This window comes from Patella vulgata, chromosome 6 (genome assembly GCF_932274485.2).
Source record: "Patella vulgata chromosome 6, xgPatVulg1.2, whole genome shotgun sequence".
Classification (NCBI taxonomy): Eukaryota; Metazoa; Mollusca; class Gastropoda; family Patellidae; genus Patella; species Patella vulgata.
Window position 1 is genome coordinate 18,289,807 of NC_065884.2, and position 17,853 is coordinate 18,307,659.

The following is a 17,853-nucleotide window of genomic DNA, read 5'->3' on the forward strand; positions in this document are numbered from 1 at the left end:
AGTTGTAATTTTCGTATTAATCAAAGAAATTATCAAGTAAATGTTTTTAATTTTCAGGATAAACAGTTTGTGGAACCTTTTGCCAAATCTCGAGATATTGCTTATGTTGTTGTTGCACCAGAAAATGACTTTATTTTATCGAATGTACGAGATTTCTTTAAAGAATTAAGTACTGTGTATAAACTGTGTCGATTAGGTAAACATTGTCCTATAGCCAAGATCAGAGATGGTATTATGCGTGTTGGTAAAACAAGAGCACAGAAACTATCAGACGAATCTGTCCTAGACGATGAATGGTTTAAAAATATTGGTAAGCATTAATTGGTTAATATAGACATAAAAGTCTTTTGACAATTTGGATAGATCTATTAGGGCCAATACTGACAGTGTCGGAACCCCATTATTTGAAATGATATAGTAGCTGAAGTGGTCTAGAAAATAGATATCAGATAATAGATATCAGTGTTTTATATATATATGAAGTACTTAAAAAGGAAAGTCTTGAATCATTAATTACACTAAATCCTCATATTAAATGCTGAAGGGCCGTTACCAGTCTTCAATTTCAGATGCACCAAGAGTGCACATATATAAACCCCAATAGTTGAAATTGGAAGGAAAATAGGCAAAAATATTTTACATTGATCCTGTATTTTTCAGGTGATTCTCAAGTAGCAGAGAAGTTAAGATTATATGCTAGAGTATGTAGGTATATATTAGGACCTTATCTGAATCAACAGAAATTAGATAGTGCTTTATTTGAAGCCCCTGAAGCCCCTAAACCACAGTTTAAAACACCAGAACCTACTTCCACGCATCCTCCAACACCAGAAAATCCATCATCTAATAATACAGAAGAGAAAGGTAAGAGATCATTTTCTGCACATTCATTACCATTGTTATCTTAATATGGGGGAGGGGGGATGTTATTAGTCAAGTGGCATAGTTTTGACCAGGAGTAAGCTTGCCTGTCCAACCTTGTGGGTTTTCTCTGCCTCTTACTGTTAAAGACCCCTACATGCAAGCCAAATATTAAATTTAAATTGAACCATATGTTAGTCCCGAAATGACATAGTTTGTGTCGAGTGGACATTGAACCCAATTTTTCTCCCTCTCTATATTAATAATTTAATGCTTTGGTCAAACACTGCAGTTCTACCATATTGATCATTCAGCAAATCCGCTTGTCCTAGGTTCTAAACCCAAAAAAGGCTGTGAAAACCGTTATCATTTTCAAAGCCCAGAAAGTGTGTGTATTCTTTTGGATACGCCAACCTTTTCAAGCAGAGACTTGAGTATTGTAAATGTGCTATTAATGTTAACAGTACTACATGAGCCCAGTTAATACAGATAACTAGGATGTTAAACTCCACTTTATTTCTGATATTTATTTGTTTATTATTGTTGTTACAGATTCGACACCTAGTGAAAGTACAAATCAAGAGAAAGCAGAAAATCATGATATTGATTCTGATGATACTAATATACCAGCTATAGTTGTCTATATGATAGATCCCTTTACCTATGACAATGACTGGGATGAGTTAAATCGATTATCAATGATTGGTCTACTCAGATGCTATCGGGAAATGGTTAAAATTCTACCTGAACATTTGAAGAACAATATTTCCCTACAGGTGAGTCCTTTACTGGAATCTCTTTATTTTACTATTGTTATTTCTGTCACTAGTTGAATTTGTTAGTCGATTTTCACATTTGATATCTTATCAAGAAATATGCCTAGTCATTCTGATGGGACAAAAAATGCAAAGGTCCACCTGTGTCAAAGAATCTGTGACAATAGGAATTCTATAAAGAGTAGGTATGACCATAGAAACAAAAATAACCATATGTTAGTCTCAAAATGACCATACTATTGTGATGAGAAGACATGAACTCCATTCCTTTCCTTTAAGACCTGAATGACTTATGTGAACTCGTACATTGGTTAAGAAGAAACTTAAATATATTTTAAGTATTGTTCTCACTATTTAAAAATAAATTCCTTTGATTATTCTCTTTAACTAAGTATGATTGGTTTTTGTATTTCAGATTATACCACTAAAGACTATTTTAGGCCATAAAGAAAACAGTGGTCAATTCCAGTCTCTGAAATCTATTGCATTTTCTATATTCACTACATGTAGATGGAACTTGTCTCATACTATCATGGGTAGATCTCTGACAGGATTTGGTCCAGCAGCTGCAGCAGAAGTAATTGTTAAACGTAAAGAGGTAAGATGACAGGGCTGAATGGTTGAACTATTCAAACCCTATATTTTGTCAGTTATGCTGTTTTGATTTTTAGTTGAAACATGATCATAAATTGGTTTTTAAACAGAACTTGAAAAAAGATTCAGTATCACTTTGTGTTAATAGACTTGAGAGCTTATTCCATAAAAAAGGGAGGCTCATATAACTTAAAGAAACATTATGGGAGATTCGGTAACGAGTTGGCAGTTCTCACTATAATAGTTAAAAACTAGATAATGTAAAGGCAATTTGGTGAAAATTTCATTCAAATTGAAGCACTATGAACCGAGAACTAAGCGACTGAAATTCCCATAAGCCTCGGTCATCATTACTAAAGTCAGTACGATAATCAGCATAGTCTCAATTATCCATTTAATCATTTAATAGAGAAGGAAAGTTATGCAGTAAATCGGCTTACAATCCACTAAAGATCGCAGGCTAGCGCTGCCATCTAGAGTTGATTATAGCCTGGATAGGTTAATTAATGTCTAATTAATAATTTAGATAACATTTCAGGCCTAAAGAAAGACCTGAAATAGACAGATTTAGCTCTTGCATAATGTATGTTTAAGAGCTTATTCCATAAAAAGGGAGGCTCAAAAAACTTGAGAGCTTATTCTATATAAAGTCAGGCTCAAAAAACTTGAGTGTTTATTCCATAAAAAGGGAGTCATAACAAGAAAGTAAAGTGTAAATGATTAAATGTGGACAAATTGTTAACCAAAAATTCTTATTTGTATTTCAGGTTGATAAGGGTGGCTCACAAAGACTTTATGCCCCTCCATTTATCTTGGCACCATTAAAAGATAAACAGGCTCAATTAGCGGAGAGTTGTGGTGGTAAAACAGAGAATGGAAATGTGTTATTTTGTGGTTATTGTTTATCAGAGGATCAAAGATGGTTATTATCAGTAGTGACAGATGAACGTGGCGAACTGATGGAAACATGTGTTGTTAATATTGAAATTCCTAACCGAAATCGCAGGAAAAAAGCATCTGCAAGGAAAATCGGATTACGCAAATTGTGGGATTTTTTAGTGGGTGTAGTTTCTATGTCGAATATGGCAGCAAGACTTGTGATAGGGCGATTTGGTAGAATAGGACATGGTGAATTGAAAGGTAAGAATTAAGGCATTGTGTTATATAAATGAATATATTGGATTGAAACAGATCTCAAACTACCAAGAAAACTATGTCTGTTGCTTGATGACTATTTCAAATCTGAAAATGTGAGTTTTAGCACATCATTTAGAGATTTCTTTGAGTAAAATATCTTTGGCCATGCGTCTTTAGCATGCATAGAAGATATTGACTATACTTGTCATACTTAGTTATTTACAGAGAATGCCTTCATAATATATATTTATATGTGGTAAATGTACTCATCACATTCATCATGTAATTTTACTTATTCATGGTGGCTCAGTGAGAAAGGCGCTGGCTCACTGACCAGTAGGTGCAGGGTTTAATCCCAGTGTTGACTGTGAAAGTGCCCCAGGATTCTCCAGCGTTGTATCCTCCTTGTCAGTTGTGCAGGAAGATGTGTCTGGCAAGGACAGCATCACATCCTTCTTTCGGATGGACGAAAAATTGTGCTCACATTGGAGTGCACTTAGAAGAACTCTTGACAGTTTGAATTCAAAATAAGAGTAGGCCATAGCGTCACTGTGCAAAAATGTCCTTCATACCCCATTGGGTGCAGAAAAGGAGGATATTAAAAACCATTTATTTCACCTATTTCTGAGAAATAAGTTTGGTGATGCTATATGCCTGAAATGTTTATTGCTAATATATATATGTCCACACAGGAAATATGTAACAAAGTTTTTTCATTCTCAACAAATTTCATTTTTTGAATATTTCAGGTTGGTCAGGTTTGTTAAGTAAAAAGAACTTAGCAGCTGTTAGTCATAAACTAAAGGATATGTGTGGACAATGTGAAGTATTAAATAATGGTGCTGTACCTAGTATTCTTAGTGCTTGTCTAGTGTCCTTGGAACCACATTCCAGTTTTCAGATCATGGCTGATGCCCTCAAAGCAGAAGAAAAAATGAGCAGTAATTGTCCGTTACAAACACCTAGAGATGCTTCAGCTACTCATATATTAGTTTTCCCGATATCTGCTACCGCACAGGTAATATTACTTTTTTTCTAATGATAACTATCATATCAACAAAGAGAATACTCAGTCATAAAAGAAGAGTTATGTTCTCTAGTCCTATTCATGAAAATTTAAAATAAATTTAGAAAATTGATTTACAAATGTTAGCTCTTGGTTAGTAAAGAGACTGCATTCTTAGAACATTTTTAGTTTGATATTCAGTTTATATATAAAGTTAAACCTCAAGTGAAAGGACGTCAGCAATTAAGATGTTAATTCTCATGCCAAATAAACAGATGTTCTTTTTGTAAACTTTTTACACTAGTTTATAAAAACTTCCACAGTGGAGACAAAATTGAGTAATTTCCACTTATGGAAGGAACATAGTACTCAAGCTAGAATAACTATAGACTGTCGACTAGATTGTCATGGGTTTTCAAGACCTGTTCCTGCTTGTCAGTGTTGGCAAACAAGGAAATGGCATGAAAGATTGAGACCCATATTGGCATGCTTGTGGGAAGTGGTATCGAAGTTCTATAAAGAATTTTCATCTTTTTTTTTTTAGTCCAGATAAGTTAACAAAGATAAAATGTCAAAGAATAAAACGATGTTCATTGCTAAAATTTGTATTGAATTTTTCAGGCTAATTCCATGCCATTACAACCAGAAGGTCAGATAGATTTTAACAATACTCAGTTAGATTTCAATGATGATATTGGATTATTTGGTGGTATTAAAGATGAAGATTTAGGTAATATGGATCAAGGAATGGAAATGTTTGCTGATGTATTTAGTGGTTTTGATCAGATGGATTATCCAGTGGGATCTGGTAACTCACCCCCAGGTTCACCATCAGGTGAAGGTCATGGACGACAAAACTCCAGATCCAATGGTCCTTCAACGGTAAGTAAATAGTTAAAAATAAAAATTTAAAATAGATTGCTCAAACTATTGTTTGTGACTATGGTCCAGAGTAAATGAAATTTGGATTCATTAGTTCGACCATAGTCAAGAAATCATGATAACTGAAGGTCGTCCAGATTGCAGCCATGTTGTAGCAGGTATCCTGTAATGGCTTCAATTTAACACTGTTGAAAGCCATATTACAAAGGGACCCCAGCTAGAATATTTTAATAATACAACTTGGCCAATAAAAATTGCTATAATATTCTTAAACTACTGGTAATAAGAGTTTTTATGAAACTGCCCCTGTGAAAACCAGTATCAATTAGGATTAAATGATAACAGTATAATAAATATGTTAAGTTTTCGCTTGTATTAATTGAATATTATGTTTTTGTAGGGAAGTTGTAGTACCAACCAGTCCGATCCACAAGAAGAGGTTAATTTATTACAACAGCCCCTAGCTATGGGTTATTATGTATCCACAGCACGACCTGGACCCATGCCAAAATGGTTCTGGTCTGGAAGTCCGGAAAATGCTCATGTTTGTCCAAATACCTTCAAGGTGATTATTTTATTACTTTTATAATTACCAATTGGTGATTACCAGAGAGTATAGATTCATATTTGTAATATTACAATAAACATTCTTGCTAAATCGTTCTGCTAATGTCTGGTATAGTGGTCTATTATCATCTATAGATATCTACATGATCAACAAATTTAGATAAGTACTCATACATTTAATCAGTTGTCCCATGCACACAACATGGGGGTGGAATTATTAAATGTTATAATATAACCAATTTGAGTAAGTTTTAATGTGGATAAAGCCATTGAAAATTAGATATTTTCAAAAAAATACAAATAAAACTTAGAACCAGAAAAAAGTATACCAGATGGCGCTAAAAAGCAGTATATCTTTAAATGAGACTCTCAATAGAGATGTCATTAATTTGTGTATCATTAATTATAGATATATTTATAAAGATGAAATGTGTCTGGGAACTAAGCACAAAAATCAATATTGAAATATGAGGCGAGTTATAGTTTGAATTCCATTAAATACAAGAGCATCGCTAACGCAGCAATATACGTCCACATTCCTGTTTTGTTTGATATGGTCCAGTTTGCATTGAGGGTCTGTGAAATAAAACTGGGTTGTAGGACTGCTATCAGTTTAACACTTCGTTCACATTAACAGAACACAATTTTATTTTAAAACAATCGATGTCTTTATTCTAAAAGCATGGCGTTTCGAATAGGTATGCAAAGTTTCAAAAGGATCTGTTAAGAATTGCGGTCTGTAGGCAAAACACAAGACACACAAACATTAGGCGTGGCTCTGTCCCAAGGGGTCGAGCATGCACCAAAAATAATAATAGAGGTCGGCCTTAGGATTAAGGAATAAGTATAAATAGTAGCCTTAGGCTATAAGGAATAAGTATAAAAAAGTTTTCAAGATGATCGATTAAGAAATGCGGTCTGCAAGTGACACACAGACATAAAAAAAGAAAATGGGCGTAGCTCTGCCCCTGGGGGTTGGGTATTCACCACAAATAATAGGGATGTTCCTTAGGACAGAAGGAATATGTATGCTAGGTTTCAAGGTGATACGATAAAAAAATGCGATCTGTAGATGACAAACAAATAAATAAATATAATGGATGGGCGTGGCTATGCCCCTGGCGGTCGGGCATGCACCAAAAACAATAGGGATCATCGTTAGGGTATAAGCAATTCATATGAAATTTTTTCAAGACGATTAAGAATTGTGGCCTGTAGGTGACACACAGACAGAAAAAGAAAAGAAAATGGGCGTGGCTCTGCCCCTGGGGGTAAAAAAAACAATAGGGATCATCGTTAGGGTATAAGCAATTCATATGAAAAAATTTCAAGACGATTGATTAAGAATTGTGGCCTGTAGGCGACACACAGACATAAAAAAGAAAATAGCCGTGGCTTTGCCCCTGGGTGTTGGGCATGCACCCAAAACGATAGGGATGTTCCTTAGGGTACAAAGAATAAGTATGCAAAGTTTCAAGATGATACGTTAAGAAATGTGGCCTGTAGACGACAAACAAACAAATACAAAAAATGGGCGTGGCTCTGCCCCGGGGAGGCGAGCATGCACCAAAAACAATAGGGATCTTCCTTGGGGTATAAGGAATAAGTATACCAAGTTTGAAGAAAATCCAGTAAGAATTGCGCCCTGTAGGCGACACAAAGACACACGAAAAGAAAATGGGAAATGGGCGTGGCTCTGCCCCTGGGGGTTGGGCATGTACCCCAAACGATAGGGATGTTCCTTAGGGTACAAAGAATGTGTATGCAAGATTATAAGTTAAGAAATGTGGCCTGTAGACGACAAACAAACAAATACTAGAAATGGGCGTGGCTCTGCCCCTGGGGGTCGGGCATGCACCAAAAACAATAGGGATCTTCCTTGGGGTATAAGGAATAAGTATACCAAGTTTGAAGAAAATCCAGTAAGAATTGCGCCCTGTAGGCGACACAAAGACACACGAAAAGAAAATGGGCGTGGCTCTGCCCCTGGGGGTTGGGCATGCACCCCAAACGATAGGGATGTTCCTTAGGGTACAAAGAATGTGTATGCAAAGTTTCAAGATTATTAGTTAAGAAATGTGGCCTGTAGACGACAAACAAACAAATACTAGAAATGGGCGTGGCTCTGCCCCGGGGGGTCGGGCATGCACCAAAAACAATAGGGATCTTCCTTGGGGTATAAGGAATAAGTATACCAAGTTTGAAGAAAATCCATGAAGAATTGCGCCCTGTAGGCGAACCACAGACACACACACACACACACATACATACACACACACACACACACACACACAGACAGGGGCGACGGCATAATACGTTCACATTATGAATGTGGACGTATAAAAATGACAATTAGTTATCTGTAACCTGAAACAAACGGCTGAATTTATAATTCTTATGATTATTTTTTTTCAGGCTGCCTTACATGTCCACTGTTCATCTAGCCATGATGAATTTTATAACCATTCCCATGCCAGTAGAAATACACATCCACTTGATTCTCATCTTACCTGTGATGTTCTCCGGTAAGTTTACTTTTACAATTTATCATGGGTTTGAGGGTTTTTTTTTTTAAATAAAAAATATATGGACTCAAGTAGAAAGCCTTTACATTTGATTATCAAAAATCTGAGGGATTATATTTCTTCCTGCTAACTGATGCAGTGTGATATAAAAGTGCTTGAATTCATGAAATTTAAGATCAAACCATCGAAACCTGTCAATTACCAAAACAAGTGTCTTCTACTTTTATGATAAGTTATGGGTCTTTTTGTAACAAACAAATAAAAAGAGATCCCTCCTGATAAATAAACACAAAATATCTGATTATTCATCTAAATCAATAAGGTTATAGATTGTTTAATGAAAAATCTTACATTGGTGGTTCCTTTTTTTTTCAGATTTGTCTTGGAGAATTACAATGCATTATCTTGGTTGACCTATGACCCTGGTAAAAATGATCGGCGGTCGTGTTTACCGGTACATCTAGATATGTTGATGCAGATGTATCATGCTGTAAGTGCTTTCATCTAGGAATCGTGATGTATTAAAAGTGCTGATTCTCTACGGAAACAACACACGGTGCAATAGTCGTAATGGATGTTACTTTAATTCTCAGGGAAAGTGTTTTTTTGTTTGTATAAATACATAGTCACATAGACTGTATCAACAGTCAGCAATACAGTCAAACAGATTATTGACCTTGTATAAGTAAAGCAAGTCAAAGTGTGTATATAAATCTATAATGTACAAGTGGTGATATGAACTGTGAAGTGATAAACACTATTATATATATATATATCTAATGTTAACTATTATCCATATATCATATTATCTTCGACTTCTCTCTTTCTCATGATATGATCTCATTAATAATTTTACTTTGTCAGGCACAACAATTAAATAACTACTACAGTAGAATTTGTACGAGCAGCCGCTCCTATTCTGCGATATCTTCTTGTAAGCGGTCACGATAAATTCCCCCCATAAAAATTCTATTGTTTCATCTCTTTAATCAGCGGTCACTCTAACGCAGCCAGCGGTCACTGTTTTAGTTATTAATTAATAAAACGTCGGCCATTCCTCCGCTAATCCTGTGATTAATAATTATCTGGCTCCCCACCAATCAGGTAAAAAGAACTATGAAAATAACAATAAACCCTGGATTATCTGTTAATTAATTTTTTGTTTTACTAAATATCTGACCCCCCCACCGATCAGGTAAAAAGAACTGAAAATAACAATAAACTCGAGTTTATCTGTTAATCTTTTGATTTACTAAATGACACGTAATGAAACATTTAATACTGATTGAACAATCTGATTAAAACACAGACCCTATTGTAAGAGTTGTTATATAACAGGCGTTCTACTTGATGTGAGGAATTAGCCAATGAAACGGTCTGTTACGGCGAGTTCTTGGCCTTTTTATGCACGGAACTGTGGGTAAACCACTAGAAACGTCAACGCTGATTAATTAATCAATGTCTGACATTGTAGGGTCAAAAGCCACTCGTTTAACCTCTGACGTGAACTCCCACTATAACTTGTCAGATCTTCATGTAGTTTAGGCCATCGAAAGTATAAAAAATGAAACGAAATGTAGATCTGTGTTTTAATCAGATTGCTGATTGAATAAACTAAAAGTGCCATCAAAGCCGAAGTTTTAGCACCTCCTATATTACATACAGAGTTACACCTCCCTGAAAATCGATGTTAAATTCAGGGATGTTTTTTTGAAAATGTGCTTTTTTGATAAAATAAAATTCATTCATGGATTTTCTTCACAAAAATGGGTAAATATTATCGAATACATTATAATGGTAGACAGTAGTATCAATTATGGTAAAAAAAAAAACACATTTACAGAAGTTATATCAGAGATTTGAGTCACAGAATTTTCGTTCCAAGTGAGTTTCAGTGATGGCCAAATTTACCGATGCAAGTATTGATGTTTGCTCCCGATGCATCCAAGCATAAAATTTACTTGATGACAGCACTAATAATAATAAATACTGAGATTTTATTAAGAGGTCACGTCCGTTAAGCGGTCAGTCATGAAATGTCCTTGAATGGCTGCTTAATACAGATTCTACTGTACATTAGTCTATCCACAAGACACTATTTACTGGTTTCAACAATCTTTAAACCAGGTTCCCACTTTTTATGGGTAAATAAATCTAGTCGTTTCGATTGGATAAAAGTCTGTGGTACAAATTTGTAGTTAACAGAAAAGACCTCTTGGCATTTAAAACTTTAGGAACTCCACCTTGCATTACACCTGCAAGCACAGAAAACTATAGTTGGTCTCAAAATGACCCCAGTATTGAATCATCAAATCATCTGATCATCTTATATCAATCAAAAGGAAATCTTGATAATACCAAATATCTAATTTATTAAAAACATGTAGGCTAGAACATATAAAGCATTCAGTCTCTTCTATATAATTTTCAGATTTTACTTAAATCTATTTTCATTATACATCAGTGCCTCCAAATGTTAAAAAAAATTTCCCAAAATTTTATTTTATCAAGCAAAATCATCAATTAGTAATGTTTTTACATTGTTAGAATTCAAACATTAAATATAAATCTCACCTTGTGCTGTTTAAAGTGTGGCCTGTCAACCAGTCTTGAAGTAAGTGCCTGTCACAAATATAAATTTTACTTTTATAAAGTAGATTTTTCCATGAGTGTTGAATAAAATCTGTAAATGCATGATTAAGACAAGTCCATTATTGAAGTGTGGATACAGGATTCTGAGAGAAAAAGAAAAGTGGGCAGGCCTAACAATAGACTTTGTAAGGGGGAAAAAAATGTGTTTGTGCACCTCTTGAAACCCATCTTTGGTTATGTTATGACAGGTACTTATTTCAAGCATTTTAATTTATACATTCTTGATGTCGTAGATCTTAGAAGTATACATTTGTAATTTAGTCCTGTAAACTTTTATTAATCTAGTCAGTAGTCGATATCATTTAAGGGAAAACTCATTGAAAATGTCATCCATTGTTTTGTGTTCAAGGCCTATAATAGTTTATCAAATACAGAATTGTATTAAGCAGAATTTAATTGTCACAAAACACTATGACACATCTGAAATCAGAAGTGACATTGGGTGTTCTAGTAGGAACAGGCACTGTCTATTCCCATATCACAAAATTGCTTTTATACACCCATTCGTCTCATTTAGAATATGTAATGTGAGCATATTGATATTTTAATGACATAAATAAAACATTTCAAAGTTGAGGATGAAAATCAAATTGTTTAATGTTTTAAAACTGTTTCAGTTAATTGTAATCTTATTAAATTCAATATAAACGATACATATTTGTCAATAATTTAAATACTTAGTTGTCTAAATACATTGATTACTTACTTACTCATTACGAATTGTACTTATTAATTTAAATACCAGAAATAGTTAATTTGGTTTGACATTCTGAATATTCAATGCAGAGAAAGTATTGTTTGAAATTCTCATTAGCTACAGGTAGGAACTATGAGTAGAACAGAAATTGATATTTGACTTCTGGCAAATCAAAGAAACCATCTCATTTTGATTTGAATATGGTGTTTTGTTTAGTACATATCCATTGGGTAGATTTTGTTAGACATTTTACTGCTGTATCAAACTGGCTTATTAGTACAAATATGTACATATAAATGTATGTATTTATTTTGATTTGTTAAAATATGCAAGATTGGGTTCCTCAGAAACTTACTTCAATTATTTATTTATGATTATATACTCAGAATAAAACTCATAAGTATTTATTTTACTTTCATATAATCATTTTAATATCTCAGATATTATTTTTTTGAGAACAAGTTTTATCCCAGATTTCATAAAGCGTTTCTTTGGTAAACAAAAAAAAATATATCAGGAATCAATTGGTTTTAAGTTTTTTTAGAATCCAATGGGAGCTGTAGTTATTATATTGTATTACAATGGGAATAAAAACCAAGTTAATTTCTAGATCTCCAGCTTATTACAAGAAAATAAACTTGATGAAATACTGATAAAAACTTGTTGAGAAATACATTATTCTTATCTCAAGAAATGGCAATTTTGTCTCATGAGTGGTTTCTAAATTAAATGGTAAATATTAAAATATAGAGATTTCTCGTAATATTTACAGATTAGTAGATCATTTCTTATAATGTCAATTGGAATTGGTGTATAAGTTTTATTATGACAAACAGAATGTTATTACTGTCTCAGGCTTCTCTAACTTAATACCTTTTAGAAAATTTATTTTACATAATCTTTAGTGGTTTTCAGAAATGATGGTGTGACTCTCATTGAGAGAACATCTGGGTAAATCAAAAGTTAAATTAATACATGGCTGCTAAGCGAGAAGTGTTGTGTACCTTTAAGATCCTTGGATGTAAAGTAAAATATTTTCTGAAATTCACTCATGTTCATCAGTCTTTAATGATTGATCTTCAACAGCAATTTATTCTTATCCAGTCTGAGAGTTTATTTGTCAAGACTGATGTTGCTGTGGCAAGCAAATCCCATTGCCAACTTGTCACGTTTCCGTATCTTTGATATTATACATATTCTTTATGGAATAGCTCTTTTAAATGAACAAATGGTTAAATGTTGGTACAGGTTTCCTTTTTTAATCAATTGAATTAATTTAAAATTTTCACAATTACATTTCTCTCTGATTTCTTGTTATTAATTTGAGAGATATGTTACATTGTTGCTGAACTGTTGTCTTTATAATTATTTACATACAGAATTCCACTGGAATATTTATTTCTCGACATCATATCATTAAAATAATTTCAAAAAGAGATCTGTTAAGTCATTTGTGATGACTAGTTATAGTGTATTTATTGTACAGCAAATCAACCAAATTTATTTTTCATTATAAAAGCATTCATACCCAGAAAGCATAAAGTCATTATAGGATATATCAGTCATCACTGTAATCATGAAAAAAAAGAAAATAACCAATTGAACACATTTTGTTAATTTATTTTTTATTTATTCAATTATGCATAATCCAAAAATTAAACTTTGAAAAATATACTGGTTGTCAGTTAATCTAATATGATTATGACTTGTTGGTATTGTGATTCATTTGATAGTCATTTAAATAATTGATTTCATATTTCATTTACATATGAGCTTCCAGGACTTGTTCTGAGCAAATGCAATTTAAACCCAGATAAATGTGACCTCACTTCCTTCATCCAGTCTTCTGTTAATCATTCATTCATTCTTCTATCGATGTTATTTATCTGTTTATCATTTTTGTTGTCAAATATTTGTTCATTGTTTAATTATGTCAAAGGTGAAAAGCCTTATTACTGGACTAAGATGGAGACTTGATTGTATTGTATTTGTATTATATATATATATATATAGTATGTGTAGATAACTTTTGATAAAAGGTAGTCTTTTTCTATATTTTGATAATTAATTTGTATTGTGTATACAATTTTGAAAATGTCACAAGTCAGTCCAAATGAGTTATTATTTTGTGTACAGAAAAGGTTAAAAATGTAGCTATTTTTTAGGAAACATTGAAAGAAAATATATAAGTATATATTAAAGAATCATGTGTCATTTTTTTGTAAAGCTCAACTGTATTTTCCTCATGTTTATATATAAATATTACATATATATTGACAGTTTATATATATACATTGTAAATCTGTGTGTATATAACTGGGCTTCTTATTGGATGTACATAATTTGTGAAAATCATTGATGAAAACCGTTAAAATTATTATCTCGTTGATATTGATGCCATGAAAAATACCCACAAAAATGTTGACATGTGCACAAGTCAGTATTACTCAATGGTGCATGAGTGAAAAGAAATCAGAGAATTTGTTCATCCTTTACTAACATTTACTACAATATGTCTGGCGCTCGAGATGCAATCCTATTTTGTACATAGATTATAAAATCATGACTTGCAACTACCATTGAAACGTATTTAAACCAAAATTTGATCATAAGTTATTTTTGTAGCTAGTAAATACTCTTTACAAAAACTAGCTGTGTAAAATAAATATATGACTAAAATTAAACTATTGTCTTTTTATCTGTTTGTTTCTATTCTCTGCTGTCCAGAATATCAACTTAAAAAGTTTACTTGCAGTGGCACTGCACCAATCATAATAGATTAGATCAATGCCTAGTAATTACGTGTTAAAATAATAACCCAGATTGAAGGTGATATTTGGCTCAAGTTGATGACCTTTAACACCCCATCCATCATAACAGTTGAAGGCAGAATAGTACTACCCGTATAGTAATACATAATACAGCATGCAGGGAATTACTAAATTAGAATTAATAGTTAGGAAGCATTGACTCTTTATTATCACCATTGACTTGGATGTTAATTCTTGTCTCCTTTGCCTGGTTCTTGTTGGGTTCAATGCATTCTACTACAGATGAAGCAACATGTGGCAAAAACTTGCCCAAAAGCATGTATGAGGTTCAGGGTGGAAATTCTGAGATAAACAAACTAGAAGTAGAATATTAGTAAACACACAACTATATGGCTCACATTGTAACACTACCAATTTGTTACCCTTGTTGGGGGGGGGGGGGGGCGGGAGGAATGATCTAACACCTTATACATGACAAGCAACAGGGTATCCTTTCCAACATTGTGGGGTTTTTTTCTGGTTTCCTTCACTGCTAAAGAAAGACCACTACACGCAAGCGAATTATTGAAATAAAATTGAACCATGTTAGTCCCAGAATGATCTAATTTGTGTCAAGTGGACATTAAACCCCATTTCTCTATCAATAACACTTGTCATCCTTGGTCTCAAAACCATGAATATCACAAGGGAAAAGAGAGAGGATTAAAAATAGAAGGAAATGGATTTTTTTTTTTAAATTCAAGGTCCATAGAAACATGTGTCACTCTGTTAATCAGTCTCTAAAAGATCATATTCCAAACTAATTTGGATTTCACTGTCCAGATTTAATAGATTTTCACAATGTCAAGTTATTACTGACATAATTATACATCTGTACCATGACTGCATTATCTGCTTTTATTATACCATGGACCTTATATTACGAGCCGCATATCGTTTTACCATGATAATTTGCAGAGGTTGGTTATTTTGAAATTATTGAAATGGGTGGGTATTTTACAAGTATTACAATTTAATTTTTTGGGGGGAAGCATATTTGCAGTCAAAAGCTATATAGGTCAACATATCCCTTAGTTATATAAATTAAGATCTCATAACATTTACAAAATACGAAAATAACCAATTCCAAGATTAAATAGGGTTTTAATTTATCTACCAGAAGCTGTATATTTAAATAATGTTCAGTGTTATTTCTTGGTTACCATTTCTGTCTTTTGTAGAAAAATGGGACAGTTATGGAGGGGAGGTAACTCTACGGATGTAAACACAAAAGAGTTCCAAAACGTAGTCGGTGCGCGAAGCTGGCGTTGAAATTTGAAGAAGAGAAATTGTCTTTGTTCTATCCGTTTCCATCGTATTTATACAGAACATCTTTATATCTCTTTGTAGTGTATCTTGTTGCTAAATATTCAGAATGTCTATTGGAGTGCCAATTAAAGTTCTACACGAAGCCGAAGGTCACATAGTTACATGTGAAACAACGACTGGAGAAGTTTACCGAGGAAAATTAATAGAAGCAGAAGATAACATGAATTGTCAAATGAACAATATAACCGTTACCTACAGGGATGGGCGTGTAGCACAGTTAGAAAATGTATACATCAGAGGCAGCAAAATCAGATTTTTGATTTTACCGGACATGTTAAAAAATGCACCGATGTTTAAAAAAGTTAGCAAAGGAAGCGGTTCAGCTGCCGGAAGAGGAAAATCCGCCATATTACGGGCGCAAGGTAAACAAATACTGTAACAGTAAATTATTAATAAATCTTTTATTAGTCGAGACAATTCCGTACTTCGATAGGCCTAGAGGTTCTGTCTGTCGATGATTGTTTTAAAGACCAATTCGACAGATTAAACGCAAAGAAGGTGTTTTTTTTTTTGTTTTCTTTTTTTTTTCTCTTTTGCTTGCATTCAGCTTTCAAATTTAATTAGCCTAGTCAAGAGCCAGATTGCGGAAACGGCTTCTATTTATCAGTAATAAAAGGGTACATTTCAGTAAAGGGGCATTTAATGAGAAAGACCGTGGTTACCTCGCTGGCTAAACAGATATCCTTATGTCGAGTAGCTTGGTCTCATGATTGCTGTTTAAACGCACAAATTGAAGAACATTAGGGACAGAAAATGAAATGTAGGTGTTGTCTACGATATCACCCTAGGTGGAAGTGACGTAAAACTCTAGAAACGAACGAAATGTAGGTATAGTAAGGGTTTGTACCTGACAAGGTGTATTGTAGCCAATCAAAACTTGTCAGCGTTGTGGGCTTTCATATGATTTCCTCTCGCTACTAAAGACTTATGCATATGCAAATTATTAAATATAAAAATTGCCATGAGTGATCTAGTTTGTGTTGAATATATGTTAAACCCTATATCCCAACTGTAATATTGTTTTTGTAATTTTTCAGCTGCGAGAGGAAGGGGTAGAGCACAACCTGGGCGTGGAAATGTTTTTCAGAAAAGACGGTGAAGTGTTTAATTTAACATGTGTACATAAACAGTCTGTGTAAAGACTTAAGACTATGATGAGCAGTAAAAACTATCATTATGAAGAGTTGAGAATTCTTTTCCAAATTTCATTTTCAAATGAATTGAAATGACCTGTAATTGAATACTGACAAAGTTATATTGAATGAATGTAGCGGAATTGTATTGTACTGTAAAGAATTGCTGAAATGATTCTCTTTTATGAACATTCATTAAATGTTTTACTTTGTTAGTGGTATATTTTATGTACATCTATGGTAGTATACATTGATTATAATGTAAAGTGATAGAAAAAGCCATTAAATGAACGGTATGAAAAAAATAACAAAAATTAACACTATAAGACCAATGTGATCTAAGTGTGGTAAGCTATCATAGGATTTAAGTTTCAGCAATCATTGAAATCTGCAGTTCTGTGTTTGGAATGTATTCCATGTCCAGACAAGTATTGTCATCTAGTGTCTAATCAGTTGTCACATTTTTTTTATTATTGGCTTTAAAAATGTTTCAGAAAAGAACATTTTCATGAATGTGTATATATAATGCATTTTTTGCATCACAATGTTATCACTGTAATCATTATTCATTTGTATATTTTATGCATCAGGTATGATGTTGAACATTTAAAAATTGTAAACAAGAGTTCCTTTTTTGTTTTTATATGCTTAGCTATCAGAAACCATAATAAAAATGGCCTTATGACTCCTTAGTCCTATCCTGCATTCTTACAGTAACTATGCCAGTCTTGAATAAATACAGTCCTGTGGTTGAGGTTTCCGCTTTAAATATAAACTAATGCAGCAGTAGAACCACATTAAACCGTGGTGACTTTTGGATACTTAACAATCAATTGAATGTAACGGCCAGTGAATGGGTGTCCCACCATAAATAAATACATGTA

The 17,853-nt window shown here is 33.3% G+C and overlaps 1 protein-coding gene and 1 long non-coding RNA gene across 6 annotated transcripts in view; both read left to right on the forward strand.

The window, feature by feature from the left end:
* LOC126823351 (mediator of RNA polymerase II transcription subunit 13) overlaps nucleotides 1–14,381 on the forward strand; it is a 41,127-nt gene extending 26,746 nt beyond the window's left edge. For all 5 annotated transcript variants that reach the window (XM_050552141.2, XM_050552142.2, XM_050552143.2 and 2 more), the window contains exons 20-29: nucleotides 58–310; nucleotides 661–864; nucleotides 1,414–1,637; nucleotides 2,053–2,235; nucleotides 2,999–3,371; nucleotides 4,118–4,386; nucleotides 4,996–5,256; nucleotides 5,657–5,821; nucleotides 8,239–8,348; nucleotides 8,724–14,381. In XM_050552141.2, coding sequence (XP_050408098.1) covers nucleotides 58–310; nucleotides 661–864; nucleotides 1,414–1,637; nucleotides 2,053–2,235; nucleotides 2,999–3,371; nucleotides 4,118–4,386; nucleotides 4,996–5,256; nucleotides 5,657–5,821; nucleotides 8,239–8,348; nucleotides 8,724–8,856 — 2,175 coding nt within the window. In that variant the 3' untranslated portion in view covers nucleotides 8,857–14,381. The remainder of the gene's footprint in view (nucleotides 1–57; nucleotides 311–660; nucleotides 865–1,413; nucleotides 1,638–2,052; nucleotides 2,236–2,998; nucleotides 3,372–4,117; nucleotides 4,387–4,995; nucleotides 5,257–5,656; nucleotides 5,822–8,238; nucleotides 8,349–8,723) is intronic.
* A 1,811-nt stretch (nucleotides 14,382–16,192) lies between these two features.
* LOC126824259 (uncharacterized) lies at nucleotides 16,193–17,594 on the forward strand. The gene is made up of 2 exons (XR_007681518.2): nucleotides 16,193–16,334; nucleotides 16,874–17,594. It is a non-coding gene; the product is annotated as an uncharacterized LOC126824259 (long non-coding RNA).
* The last annotated feature ends 259 nt before the right edge of the window (nucleotides 17,595–17,853 follow it).